Raw genomic sequence first — 21,167 nt, 5'->3', positions numbered from 1 at the left:
CATCTGGGAGTCGCAATTGAACTTGCGCTTTATTTCATATATAGCATCTCGTTTATCGCATGCAAGAACACGCATCTGTCAAAATCGCTAGATTTCAAGTTACTTGCCTCTCGGAGCTATTGCCGGCGATCGACCAGCCGGCGCGGCTGGCCGACGGGATGAAATATGATAGTCGTTGCCCGCGCCACGCCCAGTTTATCATATTTCTTGAAGTGCATTATCATAATAGCATCGTGCATGGGATCGGTCGGCCGCGCCGCGCCGCGCGCCGCCGCGTCGTTCCGCCGATGACACGTCCCAAACTGGCGCGGAGATCGATGCGACCAGCGCGTGGCGATGCCTCGCGTCGCGGCCTCGGCAGGGAACTTAAAAGCAAACGTCTATATTTAAGCCTTATGAGAGTTCTTTGAGGGGCGGGGGAGAGCGCGGACTTTTTGTCGGGGCGGTGCGAGTTCTTTAACCGCGCGAGCTGTTATACGAGATACAAACTAAAGCGCACATTATCTCGATAACGCGCATCATCACGGGCGGCGGCGATAATGATCGTCACATTTGAATAGCAATCGCGTCTGTCGTGTGAACTGAATGGTGTAACTCTCAAAAATGTGTTTTTCTCCCGTTCAAATTGCGAAATATAAAAATGAAACGGATCTATTGGAAATTTAATTTACTTGAAAAAATAAAAAATAAAAATGTGCTGTAAAATATATTTTCTATGCCAAGTGGTACGAAGAACTGTGAAGAGAGAGATTTATTTTTGATACAACAGAGAAAAATGGCAAAATATGACTTGGCTTTTCGTTTGCCTATTGTACTGCCGAGTGAACGTCACGAGCTGGCCAAAACTATTATAAATTTAAATATAATCTTTTCTGTATAGTTACGGAATATCAGTTTGCTCTCTTTCTTGTAAAATGCAGGGAAGTTATCTGAAACAGTTATCTTGCATATTATGCAAAGTATACGGTATGAATACTAAGATCATGCTATACAGCTTTGATTACAATATTATGTCACGTTATGAGACCTCAACGATACGTATGCGCATACTAATATTTAAGGGCTTCTAACATAATTATAATAGAGTATGCTGAATGTTGTGTAAAATATTTTTATCACTTCCGCTACATTACAGCCCTTATGAAGACATAGAAAACATTTAGACAAAATTGCGAATTATTTATATGGAAACTTTCACAATATCTGATTCGGCACATAATAATAGAGTGTGTTTAAAATAAAATATAGTTTAATCTGCCAATAAGGCGTTTTATTTGAATAAAAAAATAAGAAAAATTCAAATATACTGAAAATTTGTCATTGCATTAATCTTTATATGCATATACTATATTCTTATATATATATATTACATTTTATATTATATATTATACATTTGTACACATAGCATTCATACTTTACGCATATTTTAATGCACACACATAAATATTAAAATATTATTTATATATAATTGTTGGAATATATTTAATTATTTTACGTATTTTACGCATCGTGTACATTTCTCTCCCCTCTTTCCCTCTATTTTAATATAATTTATTTTACATATTTTTATATATTTATTATTGTACTCTCTATTTGGATTAAAAAAATTGGAATCTCCTATTTGAAAGTTGGAGTCTCCTAGTCTCCTTCTTTATTTCATTTTACAACACTAACAATTAACAAAACAAGAAGCACAGCCTTATATCGAAGTCATCGTGCAATATAAGGATTAATAGTAAATGCCAGCATGTCGAGTGAGTTTAGTGACGAAAGAGCGGATAGGGAGAGGAAAAAAGTCGGCTACATCCCTTCCCATTGTAGATCACGTTGGTATAAGAAAGATACACAAGAGTGATAGAGGTAGTGCAGATGGGGATTTAATCAACTTTTCTTTTTGTCTCGTAAATCTTCGTAGCGGCATTTTCGCCCATGCCCGTGCGAATTACCCTCTCGATTTTTTATTGAGATTCCCGCAAAGAGGCTGCTCCTTAAAACCTGCTTAAAACATTTCCTTTTTTTTCTTCTCTTTGTTTTTATTTATTTATTTTTTTTTATAACTTATATATAACATTGCACTTTACGCAACAAATTTAATTCAACTCAAATATCTTAAAGCCCGTATCAGACTAAAAATTGAGATTGAGATTGGAATAGAATTTGACCAATCAAAATAAAGTTCACTAAATTTGAGATTAGTTTTCTCTTTTCTGATTGGTTGAATCCCAATTCAATCTCAATCTCAATCTTTAGTCTGATACGGGCTTGAGACGCATATAGATATTAAATATATAAGAACGTATTTTGATGATGTTTTAATGATATTGCATAAATACCAAAACTAATTGAATAATGCTGTAGAACGTGAAAGTTATCCGCGTGGCTTCCTTGGACTAAATGTAATTTAAAGTAACCTGATAAAAGTTTAATTTAAATTACTTAATATTTAATATACACGATAAGAATAATTTTAGCGTAGAAATATCTATTACTTCGGAAAAACTTATCTCAAAACATGAAATAATTATAGAATAATAAAACGTTATCTACCCTTTATAAAACATCCAAAATAGTTTTCAACGAGTTCTGGTATTGTATTGTATTATATTTATACTTTGATGTGCGACTTTGAATATAGACTCGCGCGATTTATTTGTGATCGAGCCTATTATTAATCTCGTACGTTCGTCTGTTTTCAGCAAAGTTAAATATCATTGACATCGAGCCAAAAGGAGAGATGGCCGTGCGAGTCGGCGAGAGCCTGCAGATTCTCTGCACCGCCCCACAACCGATTAAATTTTGCCGCGTAGAGGTGCCTGGCGAGATTAGCCAGGTGCTAAACCCGGGAGAACCGCCGGAAGCTGGCATTGAGTATTACGGCAACGGATTGCGGCAAGGCCAGTGCGGCATCCGTATCGCTAATGTGAAGGAAACTCACGATGGCACCTTCAAATGCTTCCTGACGCCCGTTGGCACCCGGCAAGAGGCAACTGCTTCTCTCAAGATTGTCGTCGCGAGTGAGTACTCACCTTCTGCCTCGATTCGACGAGATTTTTTTAACTCAAAAATCGTTAAATATAAACTTGACATACCGGACTGTACGTATTTTTAAATTGTGTTTTTACTTGTGAGAAGATACCCGTGTGTTCCCAAGCTAAATACGCTGTAAAGTCATTTAAAGAGATAAAAGTAATTGTATATATTTCTTTTTCTACGTACAAATATTATTTTAAAATTGTTTTTTCAAAGATTAGCACCTAATTTCATTTATTTGTTACTTGACGTATAATTATTTTATTCAAAAAATCACATAAATTCAATTATTTTGATATGTACTTTATCTACGAGTTCAATGATATATTGATTTTTAATTTTTGTTTTTAATTTCCAATCACGTGGACAATTGCTTGTATATGTATATTACATATGAACTCATAGCAATTAAAAGTGAGTGTAATTGTAGTGGTATTATATGTAGTGTGAAATAATAAATAAAGAGGAAATAGAATACCTTTTGACAAAGAGGTTACAATGAAAAGAGAAGCATTAATTAGAGCAAGAAGCAAAAAAAATAAGCTAACGCTTGTTCCAGTCGCTATAGCTGTATTCGAAAAGTAATTAATCTTCCTTAAGGAAATTGCTTACGGAGACTGAAATAAGCGCCTCGAGCAAAATTACCGTTTAAGATGAACCCGATAAAGATAAATGGCGAGATTCATGAATATCTTAGGAGAATCTGCCCCTGTTATTTTAACGTAGAGAAACATCGTCGTCGAAAAAGTTAAATTTAAGTCACCGTCTCAGATTCGGATAACAAAATGATGAAAATAATAAAATACAGAAAATGTTGCAGTTTGTGTTGTTTTCTAATTCGAGTTGTACATATCTGACCGACGTGGTGTTACCAATGCAGCGAACTAAAGAGGAATTCTTACTTTAAATTTTCTCAGGACCACCTGGAAACCTCGAAATTATGATGAATCGTGGAAGTATTGGCGTAAACAAATACAGAAAGGGTGAGAAAATGGAAGTCAGCTGCATCGCTCCATCTGGACGGCCAGCAGCGAATGTGTCCCTGTTTCTTGGTTAGTATATTTATTATTTTATTACTCTAAAGAGAGCGAGAGAGAGAGAGAGAGAAACACGTACTTTTTTCCAACTTCCGGATCTTATAACAAAGATTTGCAGAAATTGAAATGAGAAAATGATTTAAAAAAATTTAATTTAGCCAATTAATGTACCCAATTAAGATATTTCAATCATTTGTTTAATAGATAAACTAAGATTGATTTTTCAAGATTAAACGATGAGAAAATTCGAAAATTTGATGAAGGAGAGCATTGAAATATTTTAAACATAAGCAAATATCGCAATGACCGTGTTTACACATCTTTAGATTAATAACATGTTCATTAATTTTTAAAAGATGAGATTAATAATATATTAGTATTCCCTCTATCCGTAATATACAATTAATTAAATAAAGTATAAAATATAGATAAGGACAATATAGTATAAATAATAGAGAAAAATGAAATTACTCTTGTTCTGAACATTTAGATGACGAGCCGATTAGCGAGGAGAGGTACACCTTTTACGGCACGAATATGGACGACTCGTCAATGCAAAACGCTTCACGTAGTTTAGATTGGACAGATAACGGCAAGATGTTAAAATGCATAGCCAACCACATCGCCCTTGAGAAGCCCATAGAAAAGGTTGTGAGAATCGAAGTATACTGTAAGTTACCGTGGTAATACAAAACAGTTTCACACCCATTAACATCCGCTTTACATTTTTAAAGAGTCTGTTTTATATCAAGTTACTTTTTTATTTTATCAATACATCTGTTTTTTTTTCTTCATTCTGCTTTACACCTTAAGAACTTATGACTTTTTCTAATATTAATTTTTAATAGCTAATGAAATTTTCTTGTGTACCTATTCAATAATGAAATAATAATTAACTCAAATTAATTTTCATGTTAATGAATTTGAATCAACAATCGTTTAATGTTTTTTATAAAAATCATTACATCTTGTAGACATATTGTCTCTTTTACCTTTAAAATCCTAGATTTTTAAAGAGAGTTGTGTTTGCCTTTTTAGTTCCACCACAGCCACAAGCAACTTTTGAAAGATTCGGATACGTAATTGGCAGACAGGGAATCATCAATGTTACTGTTTATGCAAATCCCAGGCCGCGATTTACATGGAAAGTGAACGATGAAAAAATTGACGAAGGTCGTCCCGACGAGAGTAATCGATTAGAAACTTCAACCGCCGTCGATTTGGTAAGTTTTATTTTCTTTGAATTTATAAAAGAGTTACATACGCATTCTTTGAAATATTTATAATTACACATACTCTTCGATAAAACCTTACGATCTGGAATAAAAATGTATTTTTTGTTTTATTATTTTTATATTTTTAATATTAAACGTCTTTAATCGAAGGAAAAGAGAAACATTTATTCGTGATCTTAAATTAGAAACGTCAAGAAAAAATGCTTGTTATTTTAAGTCATTTTCAAATAATCGATGATTGAGACTTTGTTAAAAAGATATAATTTCTAAATTCTCTCAAAAGAACATCCATATTGATCTCTACGTTTCATCCCGTTAAAGCGATGCGCCGCCGCGATGTGTCGTAACGAGATAGACAGTGCGTTTGGCGACTCGATTTAGCGGAACGTTGAGCAGAAACGCGTCGGAGATGTCGGCGGTCGGTGATTCGTTTAGAGACTCTCGAGCCATTCTCTTCGGTGACACAGATAAAACGTAAGGGAGAAGAAATGCGCGCGCGAGCCCAAGAAATAATTGGCGATGAAAAGGGGAAGAGCGACCCGGATTGGCGGAGGCAAATGAAACAGAAATCCAATATTGCGCTGCGACGCGACGCGACGCGGCGGCGGCGGCGGCGGCAACGGCGTGGGCGGCGGGCCTCGATTTACCGATTCGCCCGATGCATTCTCCATGCACCTGTGTGACAGCGCGCGCCGGAGTGCAGCGCCGTAATGAAATTCCATTGAATTCAGACACGGCGAATCGATCGGGTAGCCGCGCGGATCCCGCGCGCGGAGGTCCTCGGCAGGCGTTTGTTCCCCGGCCCCATTGTTTCGTTAGCAAGAGAGGCGGTTTGTTCATCCCGTAGCTGTAGTTAAGGTTTAAATGGATTTGCCGATCTTGCAACTTGCGCTTTTTAATTAGTTCGGGACGGACGGGGAAGAGGGTATAGGCGAACAACGCGCGAGTCGTTCGTCGCTCCCGAATACACCGCGGCCGCGTTTCCGTCGCTCCGAAGCCATTTATTAAATCAGTTTGACAGGGAGGGGTGAAAAAACGGATGGAAGTAAAAAAAAAGTTTTGCGAAACTTAAACATTCAACCATGTTACCGAACTTAAATTTCAAACGTTCCTTGGATACCATTCAGAATTAGATTTGTTCTTGAGGGAAGAAAATCTCTCATGTTACAAAAGAATGCAAATGGTCGAAATGCGTTCCAACTTCCTTCCTTCCTTCCCCCTCCCTCCCTCCCTCCCTCCCTTTATTTCATTTTTTTTCCTTCGGTCTAATACTTACGTAAAATCGGGAATTTTATCGTCGGGCGCCAGCTGCTCGGGTATACATGCGCGGCGGAAGGTCGCGGAAAGCTGGCGAACTTCCGGGCACAAATAGGGCGAGCGCGAGAGGGAGGATCGAGGGAGCGGGGGGGGGCGTTAATCGAGCGGCACGCGCGCGGCAAGCCGACCGAGTGTGCATTCAATGACGCGGGTTATTCCACGATCGAGGGAGAGTGAGAGATCTCAATGGCGTCCGATGATTTCGTCGGGGAACTCGCGATTCGAGGGAGCTCAAACTTTCCGGGAGCGAGCGGGCACACTTGCGCGAGGCGAGCGTAACGTTCTAGACAACGGCAGCGTGTGCCAGAACCAATAAAAGCCGCTGCCGGCGCGCTATTCGGCAACCCGGGCGCTCCGTATGAATGGCTTTCAAATAGGCTTGCTGCGCGCGGGTCCCTCGCAAGTCTGCAAGCAACTTGCAGCGGATTACCGAACGGCATCAGGCCGGCCGAGCGCCGCGACGTGCCGAGCGCCATCGACGAATACGAATCAGCTTCCAGTTCTGAAAACGCAATTACTAACGGCGAGCCCGGAGCGGACGGAGAGGAGCGAGAGCTCTCGGGAAGGCTCGGCATATCGCTTTCGTTTCTATAATAGCGCCCCGAGAACAACGCCCGACGCTCCGATATCGAGATCTGCCAAATGGATTTTTCTTCGATTAGAAAACTGCGCGGGAACAAAGCAAAAAAGTTTAATAAAGATTGATAGAATTTCTAAAAGATAAAAAAAATGGGAATTATTTTTATTGTAGAAAGTAGCAGAGATGAAAATACGCGATAGAAATTAAATTCATTGAAGAAGAAACTCATAGTTCATTCAACTAAAAGGTTGTAAGAAAAAAATTTTTTTTTTTTAAATTAGATAAGTTTGATTAAGAACACAGAATTTAGTTATTCTTTATTTATTCTTGTTTCTTTATCCTTTGTTCCTTTCTCTCTTTCCTCGAGTCGAGCGCTATAATTATCAATTTACTCCTTTTTAATATATGGATTACAAAGATTGCGCAAAAAACTGTTGTTAGATTAATGGCGAAAGCTCCCGAATAATTTATAGTGGACGTACCTTCGCGTGCGCGCGCGCGGCGACACTTTAAAGGGCTTAATTAAAGGATGTAATTAATGAACGATGGAGCGTGGAAAATTAAGAGCGCGGAGGGATCGCTCGGATTGATGTACGTCCGTAACACGAAGCAACACGTTTTACAGGGGAGAGGAGCATGGAGCGTAATTCTGACGATCGACAGCGTACAGAAATCCGACACGGAAAAGCAGTACGTGTTGGAGGCGACCAACAGTGAGGGATCGTATAACTATCATGTCGTTTTGTCGACATCCTCAGAACCGGCGGGTAAGTTATTCGACAAATCCGATTTACGTAAGTTCTTCTCCTATTGAAAGCGTCGTCACACCGTGCACCTAGAAATACGGATCTTGTACATATCGAAAATAATTGGCGTGCACCCGTGGTGAACTGACGGCACAAGAACGTGTATAATGTTTCCAACAGTTTAATTAATTATTTATTTAATGGGAACAATTCTTATAATATATTTTGAATTATTCAGCGACCAGAGATCGTTTCGTGAAATACAAAGACATTTCTATAGAGAATTTAATGGAAATTATTATCCGTCTTGTAATAACTAATTAAATCAAATTAATTAAACTTATTTAAAGCAATTTAGTATTTTCTTAAAAATTTAATTAAGAGATCTAACTTTATCAATCTTTTTTTTTTACATTTAAGTCAAACTCGCCGAGAATTTCTCGAATGATTTTATCTCAATTTTGAAAAGAATTAAATTCAATTTATTAAATTTGAAATTTTTAAATTTGACGTAACATCACGGGATATTTTTTTTTTTTTACAAATATATGCCTTGCTCAAATTGAATCACATTCTCGGGTCTCGATACACGCAAGCGGATGATAGGTAACACGCGAGCAATCAATAGATCACCACACACACGCTTTTCACACATTTTTTTTTCATTGATTGCCTGATTCAACCAGCGTTCACACACACTTCGCTGTCCACTGATCACCCACTACTAACATCACGATCATAATCATCATGCCACCGCGATCTCGCACGTAAAATCGCGGCTATCGATAGCCGTAATCGCCACGAGATGACCATCCACCGATCATCACACATAAAAACACACATACACACACTCGCGCGCGCCTTTGAAAATACGTACCATTTATGTTTATGTGCGTGTCTAACCATATCGATCCTTCACCGCATGCTCACGCAGGACCGCTCAGTAACCTCTATGGTAAGCTCTCCGAACACATGCACGCACTAGGTAATGTCATTTTTTCAAATTACTATACGTAAGTAGTCTGTGTAGTCACGTAAAATGCGCGCACGGCGTTTCCGTGAACCAGCGATTCTCACCGCGACGGGTAAAAGACCGGGGGGAGATGATCACGCCGGGAAATTAATAACCGCTATTTGACTAAGAGCGTAATATACGTCGATCACGAGAGAAACACGTTGACATTGATCGAGCGACGAGTAATTTACCAATTTCAACGGTGCACGACCGCGAAACAGTCTTGATTCCGTCAACGTGAATCGGATCGGATCGCACGAAACGCTGTGTGATTAAATACGCGTACATGATGTCGCACTATAATCGTTATTTACTTCACTGTACAAATCATACAAGATGTTTTACAACTTGCAATCTTAATAGATTATAATTATTTGTCGAATTTAGAATAAAATATTTCTCTTAGCAAAAGTGTAAGATTTTTTTTAAGTTTCTAACTTTTAACATAAAAATTTTATGAGGAATATAAAATTTACTTGAAGTTAATTAAAAAAATGCGATTTCGTTGGGGCTATTTGAAAATTATTGACGCGCCTTGATATTTTGGATAATATTGATAAAATAATATATTAATAAATTAAAATTAGTAAACTAAAATTGCGAAAATATTTTATATAATAACACGATTATTTACGAAGTATTTAATAAATTTGCGGGGTGAGAGTCATCAATTGTATATTATTTATATGTTAATATCTTGGAACTGAAAATATTGAAGAATTCTTTATTCAATTATTGCCATCAATAAATCTCAAAATTCTAATTAAAAATACAATTAAAAGTTTTCAAAAATTGTAAAAAGGTTCTATAAACAATTTATAGAATGCTTTTTAGCACTTAGCGTGTAGTCTGCTTTATCATGGACAAACATTCCATTGCTGCAGATGAAAATTATTTGTTGTTGTTTTAACGCTTGGAAATTTCAATCTCAAATGTTTCATGTGTCTTATTTCGTTCATTTTACTCTTTTACCAGAAGATTCTATCAATTGTTTACCGATCCAAGGCATATATTAATGTAGCATCAGGTATCACACAAGAATTACGATAACCAGAGGCATTTTTTTCTCTGCGATTTGCAGGCGTTGATTTGGACGCTGGATCTATCATCGGTATTGTCGTGGGCGTTCTGGTGCTCGTACTCATTATTTTCCTCGTAATCTTTGCACGCGCGACCGGCCGCTGGTGCTTTGCAGGTGAGTCAATTTAGAAATGTTATAGATATTCGATACAAAAAAAAGACCCTCTTTAGATTATACATGCTACGTATTATATATATATTTACGTATATACATGTCAGCCTTACTATTTTTCTTTCGTGCTCCCTAACGATTTGGTCGCAGTCGGGAAACGGGGTCGGGAATGCAAACACCGTGTAAAGACGGAAGTACCACGTAAAATTTTGAGTAAAAGACGTCGTTTGCACAGGGCGAGTAACTTCTTGGCATAAACGCGGGCTCATTAAAGTTATCGGGATTTGTATACAGCCAATTATACGAAAGACGAGTCGGGAAAGATAGGGTAGCGGAGCTGAGAAAATGTGAATTTTTTTTTTTTTAGCAAATAGTTCGTTTCGTTCTTACTTCTTTTATATATCTTCTACTCTCGGAATTCTGACTAAATTTTCAAAATTTATTAATAATTATTAAAAGTAACTCTAAAATAGATAGATAAATATTGATGAAAAATAAATTCAATGTTAGATGGAAGAAAACTCGTACGTCGCAATAGAATAAATATGTCCAGATTTGATAAGAAAATCATAGGATGTTGATACGAATAAGCAGGCGTGAAAGGTCATTGTAATTTGCAGTTGTGATTTTTATAATATTTGTAGCTTTAATGTTAATTTAGTCTTAATTTAATTATTTAACGATATATACATATATTTCATACATTATCCAAAATTTTATAGATTGTTTTATTAATTATATATTATGTCTGAGCATCTGTGTAAAATTCGATCACAATTCTCTTATTTAAAGGTTATTTAATTTTTTGTTTTTTTGATTCTTATGTAAAATCGCGTTTTATAGTACTTATTTGCAAATGTGAGGAAGCGTTACGAATTAAATCAAATTTTTTTACAAATTCACGGAAAGAACAATTTTGCTGAAACCAGATCTGAAAATAATTTTTGTTCAATGATCAAAATAATTTTGTGTGAAAGTCAAAGTGATTGCTAAAATATCAAAACGTTTTAATAGCAATGCAGTTTTAACATTCCAACAAATTATTTTGATGATTCAACAAAAAATTATTTTCAGATCTATTTCTAGCAAAATTTTTAAACTTTTCAACAAACGTTTTTTTCGTGTAGTAATTAATTAATAAAAATTTGTGCAAAAATTTATTTGGATCCACTTACTCGTTTAAAAATTATTTATCTAAAACTGCAGCAAAATATGGCGTTATATAAGCTATTAGTCAAGTTATTCATTGTTTTGTCTCTAGCAGTTGGTTTTAGGGCGTGTTCACGACCAAAATTTTTCGTATTTAAACTTTAACAAATTTCTTCTAATTTTCTGTCTTTTCTTTTTTAACCAGTATTGTACAGGCCAAATATCTATAAACGAAATTGAATGCGCCATGAAACTTATACTCGACAAATGTGACAAACGTACAGTAAAAGCTCGTCTTCGTTTGTCTCGCGGACGTACATAATTCACGAGAAAAATTTCTGAAGCTTCACGTACCTACGATATCCGACTGGTAGGTGCAATATAAATGACGAAGACAAAATCCTCGGCATTCGGGGATGTCTGGAGAAAAGGATATACGATATATCGGAAACGGAACGACGCGAAAATTGCTCGTCGACGTGAAAATCGAGAGAGAGAATTGCGATGCAACAAAACTTATGTGCCACTCGTCACTTTACTTGTTATGGTTGTTGTTGTCGCTGTGTTGTTGTTACTTTATTACCACATAGTTAATTACTATTGTTTCCGTTAGCGTTGCGCTATACGATCGCGTGGATCGCAATTGTCTGCAGTATGCGATTAGCCTAAACGCGAGGGTAATTATCACAGCGGTAGCACCAGTATGCGCGTGCAGTAGAAACGTATATAACTGGGTTTAATTAGTATACGCTCCGGAGCAACTGTAACGCTGTTCACCGTTATACCTTTAATATATATATATATAGATAGATATATTATATAAGTACGTAATACGATATACATATATAAATATATAAGTATACTCTTTATATCTGAACGTGTACAAATGTCTTATGTGTTGTGCCGCTACGCTGATATAGGACAGCATGCGAGTCGGGCCAAGTAAAGAATACGGAGATACGCCAACGATTACCTTGCGATTCCGTACTCTAGGCATGACACTGTCCAGGGGTAAGTCACCTCAGGCAGGGCGAAACAACCTTCTCTCTCTCAAACTCGCCCCCCCCCCCGCTCTCGCAACCCCCTCTCGCCGCCCATTCTCTGAAACAATGCTCGTTCTCGTTCATCATCGACCCGTCCGCTCGTTCGTCACCTCTTTTTCTCCGCGATCATTTTTATCAGCCTCCTCACGAAACCCTAGCTCTCTTTCTTTCTCTCTCTCTCTCTCTCTCTCTCTCTCTCTCTCTCGTTCTCAGGCGCCATCATCTTCAGCGCCGGTCTTATCGACGACCACGGCCACGTCTACTCGTTTAAGTGGTAGACCCTATCCTTCCCTTCCCTCCCCCCCTCCTTCAAATTTAATACACTTTTCGCTCCTGCTCTCCTTGCGCGCTCTCTCGTCTCGCAAGACCTCCCTGACGTGTTCTCAAATTTTTACGCCGCACCATCATTTTTATTTGGCACGTGTCGATACCCGAGCCGTTTTATCGATTTATGGCTTTGCGTTTTATATCGCCGATAAATATCCCACCCCCCTCTCCCCTCTCTCCCTGTTTCTCCTCCGATTAATCGATCACGCATCCTCCGCGCGCTGCATTCTCGCTTTCGTTTGGCCGAGTTCGAGGCTGTGCGACGCGCACGATTTTTGCCCGATTTCTTCTTCCCTCTCCGCGTTGTTTTTACGGCTATACTTTTGGCATGGAGCCGCTAACCTGCTATATCTTGCCTGCATTTAAGAAGAGGAGACTCGAGCAGACGCGCGCGCACGATAAATATGACACCCGGAATAAATCCAGAGATAGGAGTATTTTTCACCAAGCATGAAAGTACATTTTTGGTAATGGAAACCGATTGAAGCCACGACGGCCTTAGCGCGCGTTTGGCAGTTTCGAGAATTTACTTTTCTTAAATCGAGAAACGTTTCGGAGCTCTAAAACTACCGTCACCCCTCCCACAGTATCGCGCGCGGCCTAATTTACGGCCCGTGAGGAACGAAACAGCATCAACGTATCCGCCGCGCGTATTCGCGGTATCGGGGATTCCGACGGAAAAACCGCGGAGTACCGCGGAGTTTAACCGGCGAAACTTTTACGGCCGGCACTATTTTCGGGCAATTAAAAATGCCCGAGACGTTAAAATCGTTCTCCCGATATTTCACCCCCGCGTTTAATTATTTTATCAGGAATGCCATTTAAATATTCCGATAAGCCCTGAACTGCATAGAGTAAATTACGGCATGTACGGATACTCCCGCGTATCTTCATCCAACTGAACAATCGCTCCGAACAATCGTTCGCGTTGCGTGTTGATAAACGAGGCGGCGGTAAGCAAAGAGCGTATAGGGATCGAATTAATACGCGCGTATTATCGGAGTTAGGAATAATAGTCATTCTGCGATTACACACAATTTATTTAATTTCTTTTATATGAAATGCGAAGAAAATATTTGCTAATTAATCCATATATTTTATTTCTGACGGATTCTTGAGGTATAAAATTAAAAGTATGTTTTCATATACGTGATTAAGCCATATATTTCCAGTTTTTTTTTTCTTGTGGAATAAGATTTGACCATGATTTCCGTCATCGATGTTAAAAATCGATGGCTATTATTCCCTACCTGAATCGCATTCTATATACAGTCACGTCATCTGCATGTCAATATTATCTGCTCCGTATAGCTAATAATTAATGATAATTTAAGCATATTTATTGCAACGCGATTATCTTGTATGATGGGTCACAGAAAAATTGTAATACTTTTTTATTTTGATGGATTTTGAAATGTTACCAATATTTCGCGAATGCGAATCATGATCGGTGTACTGCCTCTCGGCTAGAGGCTGTGATTCGCAGTATATACTCGAAATATTATTGCGCTCCAAAGCCCATCAAAATGAAAAGTGTTGCAACCTCTTTATGATCCACTGTACGTCTCTCATGCGTGCCTTACAGCCTGTTTACACTACTGTGATTTCGTTAGCATGTCGTTTTGTAAATATTCGTTTCGATTTCGTCCGGTATCGGCTTACAATCATATTCTCCTCGCTTAAGTACATTGCAAAAGTACTGTTACATTACATACGAAATCAGTAATAATATGTATTATTATTTATTTCACTGCACTTATGGATACAATAGTACCGCTTGCAAAATCTGTGGCAAGGATATCATGTTAATAAAAAGCTGCGATACCGTTCGAAAATCGAATGGTGCGAACACGCTGCGAGCCGCTGAACGCGAGAAACATACCGTATATAGCGTTCCTTTTCTTTTCTTTCTCGCAACAAGCAACGATAAAGGCAATCGGCAAAGGCAAGTGCGGTGAAATTGTTCCTGGGCAGAAAACGATCGGTCCGCCCGATAGCAGTTACCCTCCGCGTGCTTTTCTGACACCGCTCGTCGCCCGTTTAGCCCGTCGGCGTCTTTTTTTTTTTGTTACAATTGGAACTGCGATTTTTCCCCTTCTCTCGCTCATCCCCTCGATTCTGATCGTACAAGCATGTTTGTCACCTCAGAAACTCCTCGCTGTTTATCTACATTTCCCCCTCGTGCGCAGATTGAGTGTGTATCCTCCTTTGCTGTATTTGCTCATTCGACGTCGAGAGACGCGATGATGTACCTCTCAATTACCTCGGATTTATCTTGCTTGGATCGAGATTTATATATTAGTGCGATTGATCATGCCTGTGAATGTTACAGTATATATACATATATATATATTTTTTTAACAGTCGTGTAATTCGTTCATTCTATACATATATATTTTTCGTTCTTTCTATATATATTTATGTAACGCACGAGAGCGATAGCAAACTGAATGTCTCATCTCAGTAGCAATAGAACAATTAGATACAACAAATGCCTTTTTCACCACGGGCACATCGACATCTACACCGTGTACACACTCCGCGATACGCTTCGAAAAGTACCGCGTGTCTGTTATGAATAATACACCAGACGCAATACGGTGTAATAACTGTGCAGCTACACTCGTGCACATATATGTTACATCGCGAGTTGTTACCATTAATCGCGCGTGATGAATATTAGAGACTTTTTCGCGTTAAACGCGCATTTAAATACTTTATTATAGAAAAGTACGGACGGCCGTATATACGCGCGATGTAATGATCCTCTAATAATCGAGTTTTCTCATTCAATTAGAATTAACAGATGTCGAGGGGATGTCGAAGCTTGAAATTTCGATACGCGCGCGTGCGAATTGAACGTTAAAGATTAATGTTACGAGCTTACCGTCTTGTGCCCGCCGGTCTCTCTGATCGCGAGTAGCTTCACCGACGACGCTACGACCGTCCGGGAGATATTTTTATAGCGGGATATAAATTACGGCTCGCGCTGCAGGAACAAAATATTCGCTTAGCTTTACGGGATATACGCAAGAAGACGTCGCGCGACAGATAGACAACCCCGGGACAATATCGATTCGTTGACAAGATAAACGGCGCTCCTCCGACGCGAAAACGGCGATCTCGCGCTCTCTCTCGCGAGGCGCGCGCTTTTTCTCTCGCACTCGCAGAGAGAAAAAGTGGAGGAGGAGGAGAAAAAAAGGGGGAAAAGAAAAGAAGAGAAAGAGATAGAGTACCCCCCTTCCCCCCCACGCATTTGCCTTGACCGATCGTGGCGTTGCTTGTTGCAGCGAGGCGTCGCGGCGACGAGGAGACTGCGGGTGACGTCGGCACCGGAAGCGAGGCGCACATCACGCCCGGCGACGAGGACGACGAGGATCACGAGGACCCGCGTATCATCGACGAGAAGGTGCCGCAGGGTGGCCAAGAGAACCCGATACACACGAGCACCGAATACGTGAACGGCCGTACGGACGTCAAAGACACTAAGAAGGATGAGAAAACGGACACGCCCGTCTAAAGGGAGAGAGAGAAAGAGGAAGAAAAAAAAGACATGAGAAGGGACGCATTCCTCTCGCCTCGTTTCCTCTCTCTTTCTCTCTTTATCTCTCACTCTTTACCTTTCCTTCGTACGCGGGAAAAACCGAGCTGTCGCACTTCACCACGCCGGACTTTAGCAGTAACGATCCAAGTTTCCCCCGGTGATTTCCGTTTTTGCGCGCGAAACGCGCGCGGACACTTCCGTTAAGCGTCGCGATCGGAACAGAGGTGACTCGTCGTAAGAGCGAGTGACCGGCGCGGATACGTCACGATATTTCACTCACTCCCATTCTCATCACGGTGCGAATTAGACAGCGAGCAGCTTTAAACCCTCTCGCCGATAGCCGGAAGCCCTTACAGAAAATTTAATACCGGAAATAATGAATTACTTATTTTAATACGGAAAATAAGTAATTTTCAGTATTAAATTGGGCCAGTATTAAATTTGATTTCTGGTAAGGGAGATCCGCCGCATTAAGAGATTACGTGTATAAGAGTACATAAACTAGAGAGTTATATATAAAATTTCCGTAAAACGACTTCGTCGTGTAATTGACTTGTTTGAATGTGATTCTCTGAAATGCCTAGGGTAATTGTATAACACGGTGGATTAGAAGGACTTGAGAGATTATATAAGAGAAAGAAAAAAAGAAGAAGAGATTATATATATTATATTATATAAAATTAAAAGAAATATATATATATATTATATATATAAGACGTGTATTCTATTGTATCACTGTACCAATAAGTAATCAATTAATGCATATAAATATAAAAGTGGTTTGAAAATGTAAAGGTAATTTGAGGATGAGAGGGTTAAAAGCTGTATGCATTGCCTACCTTGACAATGCTAAAAGTTGTTAATATTTAATACATTTATTTTAACAGTGACTATAAGAAGAAAAATATTTAAAGTTATATGAGACCTTTTGTGACGTAAATTTGTGAAGCAAAACGATAAATTCTGAACATCACGATACATTTTTTTTTTACTTCTTGAAGGTTTCGCTACAATTTTGTCCCTTAAAAGTTGCAAAACGATAAATTCTGAACATCACGATACATTTTTTTTAACTTCTTGAAGGTTTCGCTACAAGTTTGTCCCTTAAAAGTTGCAATGGAAAAACTGAACTACTATTTCACAATTTTTATTTACAATTATTATTTTATTATTATTTTTCTCTCTTGTCGACACAACTTGCCTGTTAATGTCTTTGCAACGTACGTCATTTTCTCAAATATATCGTGCTTTACAAACGTTCAAAGGGACGATCGCGAAAATATTCACAGACCATCCTAAACTTGTGCGCGCGCGTCAAATTGTTGCGACAGTATAAGAATCGAAAGTTATCGAAATTTTCAACTGGGGAAACGAGATCTGTTCTTAATCGTGCGTCGCCTTCTCATTTTCTCTGCCGGCAGCCGGTTAGGCCTTTAAGTACGCACGACCGTAAGTGTTCGCGTCGAGGAAACTTGGTTCTCGATCCGTCGATTGATATTCGGCTATGACGTTCCGAATCTCCCCTCATCAATCGCCAGTAAGGACAAAAATTGCTCGGCAAATCAGATTTCTGTTTTTTTTTTGCGTGTTAAAACAGAATCTCGAAGGTGACACGAAACGCGATTTTGCCGAGACGCGTACATGCGTTCTTGATTTCTTATTTACTGGTATCTGTTAAGACTTCGAGAACTGAGTCGACCATTACTCTGATCTAACCGTATTATGTAATTTTATATAAAATATTTGTTATTTAAAAACTAGCATTTCTTTTGTAACGCGTGGATCTGATGTGAATCTTGAATTTTTCTTCTTTTTTTTATTATTATTATTTACGGATCTGAGTGTCGAGATGTACACGGAGAGATGGCGATAGGGAGATTTTCGCCGCGATTTGCTCGCCACTGGACACATGTGATTTTTCATGCTGGACTTAGCGATGATTATGAAGTAGCTATGACAAATTTCGCGGGGACACGCCGTCCCCGAGTCACGATAGGCATCCTCACGATAACCGGAACAAATCAAATTGCGCAGCCGAGCGAACTTTTTATAAACAACACAAGAATAAAAAACACATCTCACACACACATACACACACACGCGCGTAACACATTTGTTATACACGACGGGATATTACGCGCACAGGCACGCACGTAGGTACTTGCACGTGTATTAAATCATTTGAAAGGAGCTTTATTTTCATCCGTAAGAAGCGGGATGTTCTACTTCTGTCTGATTAATGCTAATTGCAGAATCTTTGAATTTTTGAATTTCGAATCAAGTTTTGGAAATAAGAAACAAGGAATCGTAACTTTTTTTTTTTTAATTAAATGGAGATAATCCAGTATAAATTTTGTTTGCAGTAAAATTTAAAGTCAAAATTTGATATTTAAAAATTAAATTTCAAACCTTTATTTTGAGATCTCGTATCAGACTCTTTGTTTTCAGTTTTTTATACCAAAAACCTGCCATTGACGTTTAATCTGATAGAAATAAAAAACCTTAGAGCTTCTTAGATTTTAGAAAGCGACATATTCGTGCAGGAAACAATAAGTGCGTGCGTTTACTATCGCTAAGGCAAAAGAACACATTCCTTAAGATATTTCCCTCGAATTTACTAGTAATGTTTTTGTAAACATGAATCTTAGTGGAAAACGTGCATAATACTGTGATCACACAATCTTTTAGTTTTATGCGTAACGCAACAACGCGTTGATTTTCGAGAATCTCGATGAAAGAGATTTTTTTTCTATCTCAACATTTTTATCACGGCACCTGCTCTGATCTTAGCGCTACGAAATTTTTACATCACGCGACAAACAAATCTCCAGATTTTAACGTATACATTCATATGTATAATATTCTTAGACGCGACGAAAGCATATAAACGTACAGCAGGAGTGACGTTCGCGAAATTTCGAGATCGAAGATGCGTGTCTTTGTATTATTAGGCAAAACTATTATTATTCAATGTGTCTTTTGTACTGTGACGTTTTTACGAATATTGTAACATTCCTGACGTGTTTTACTGTGTGCTTTACTTAAATACATTTTATCGAAGAGAGATCTTTTTACAAGTTACATATATATATATAGAGTACAATAAGATCATTGCGCGTGTATACAGAATGTTACGTAAGTTCTTAAACAGAAGAGTGCAATGTTATTCTACCTGTCCTAACGAGTTTGTACGTAGACGGGAGTCTATCGATTTACTCAAAAGACGTAGTGAAATGATTATTTCAAAATACATGCATTGAAAATTACAGTTTCTGCTGAACAATTGGAATTTTTTCGCGGTCTTTGCCTTTGTGCAGTTTTACGTTTCTGACTCATGTAACTTACGAAACATCCTGTATATAGTTATAGCGATTAAACGTTTAACGACGTTTTTCGATTATTACGCGACCTTATGAGATATGAATTCCACTTAGAGAGATACTCATTTACGAAACGAATTATATGTAATTATTGCGTTTTATAAAAAAAAAAAGTGCGATTTTATATGCGGCGTTTAAATACAAGAGAGATGCATTCGAATCCGACCGTGGATCATACGATTGACGGAACATAATCGAGCCAATAAGATTTATATGATACTCTTACGATATATATATATGATAAAACAAATTATATCCCTCCATACGTCACTAGACAGTATTAATATATCGACCGACAGTCTCCGTTTGACGTTTTAACGTTTTCATTCTGCGTATTTTCTACAATACATGTACATGGCTATTTGTAAGAGCGGCACTTAAGTGGCTATGCAGGTAGCTACGGAATTTTTATATAAAAAAAACATACTTTTTAGTTTCAGTAAATAAAACTGCCCCCCTTTTTTTTGAACGACACACACGCAATCTGTTTCACTTGTTAGATGGCAAATATAATTAATAACGCCGTGCGTACAAGTTAAGAATCATATCTAGGGGAATGATATGAGTTTATAAGTACAATTGTGATAATCAAATTTTTGAAACCTGTCGTATTAAAAATTTGTGCGAAGGATGTTTCACGGCGCGAATCATCTCCATATTGAATATATCGCCGGCAGCGCGGTACATTAAATGTATTTTCCATCCAACGATATACACGTCCTATGGGATTATTGAGGGGTTTGCATCGAGCTGCACCGAAGCGATAAATTTCAGCGAAAATTGAAATTGTGACATGAATAATTTCGAAGAAACTTCAGTAGATTAAAATGTAAACGATTAAGAATATATAATTTTCCTGATGGTATTCGATTCTAATTTAAAAATCACAATTTTATTTATTTTTAACGCTTTAGTTATCAAAGGATTTAACGTTACGAAAAATGGCAACAAATTTTAATGTAATCTTTTGCTATTTTATTTTTATTTAAACAAGAGAATATTCTCTTATTTCGATGCAAACCCTACAGAGAGACATTTTATACGCATTTACTGGAAATACTTTCTGCGGCGCATGACGAGAAAAAGTTCCTCCTCGTCCGGGATGAGCGTCGTAAATTCTTATTGTTTCCTTCGACAATAAGTATCGTTTGTACTTTTGTACGGGTGACTTTTCCTTAGCCACACACAATCACCGAACGCAGTCGTGCAATTTTTAATACTCTTACGTATTTACGCACACACATACACACACACATAAACACACACACACACACACACACACACGAAATACAACGTAGGTCTCGTCGGCATCGACGTAAAAGAAAAATCGAGTAAGAACCAAAGGACGGATTCTCTCATGTTCCATTCATCGATCATACATTTCCGAATTCTGCACGTACGCTCCTCCGCCGTTTTTTTCCGGATGCATTCGTGTTTTTCACTTACAAGAAAAGGGCCGTCCCGAGACCGACCGGGGTCATCGTGATTCTCGTCGGGGAAACGATACGATTGTTAAGCAGAATAAATGGTAAAGAATTGATCGCGCACTCCGAAGCGAATTGTCTCGGGGGG

At 38.3% G+C, this 21,167-nt stretch overlaps 1 protein-coding gene across 1 annotated transcript in view; it reads left to right on the top strand.

Moving 5' to 3' along the window:
- The first annotated feature begins 1,747 nt into the window (after positions 1 to 1,747).
- LOC105457661 (fasciclin-3) overlaps positions 1,748 to 21,167 on the top strand; it is a 27,936-nt gene continuing 8,516 nt past the window's right edge. Inside the window, exons 1-7 of the mRNA XM_011702458.1 lie at positions 1,748 to 1,830; positions 2,662 to 3,014; positions 3,948 to 4,082; positions 4,558 to 4,737; positions 5,106 to 5,290; positions 7,825 to 7,966; positions 10,042 to 10,155. Of these exons, the coding sequence (XP_011700760.1) occupies positions 1,748 to 1,830; positions 2,662 to 3,014; positions 3,948 to 4,082; positions 4,558 to 4,737; positions 5,106 to 5,290; positions 7,825 to 7,966; positions 10,042 to 10,155 (1,192 nt within the window). The remainder of the gene's footprint in view (positions 1,831 to 2,661; positions 3,015 to 3,947; positions 4,083 to 4,557; positions 4,738 to 5,105; positions 5,291 to 7,824; positions 7,967 to 10,041; positions 10,156 to 21,167) is intronic.

The sequence above is a fragment of the Wasmannia auropunctata genome, unplaced genomic scaffold (genome assembly GCF_000956235.1).
Source record: "Wasmannia auropunctata unplaced genomic scaffold, wasmannia.A_1.0 LD335176.1, whole genome shotgun sequence".
In the NCBI taxonomy this organism is placed as follows: Eukaryota; Metazoa; Arthropoda; class Insecta; order Hymenoptera; family Formicidae; genus Wasmannia; species Wasmannia auropunctata.
The sequence above is the reverse complement of the archived record's forward strand: the minus strand, read 5'-3'. Positions and strand labels throughout refer to the sequence as shown.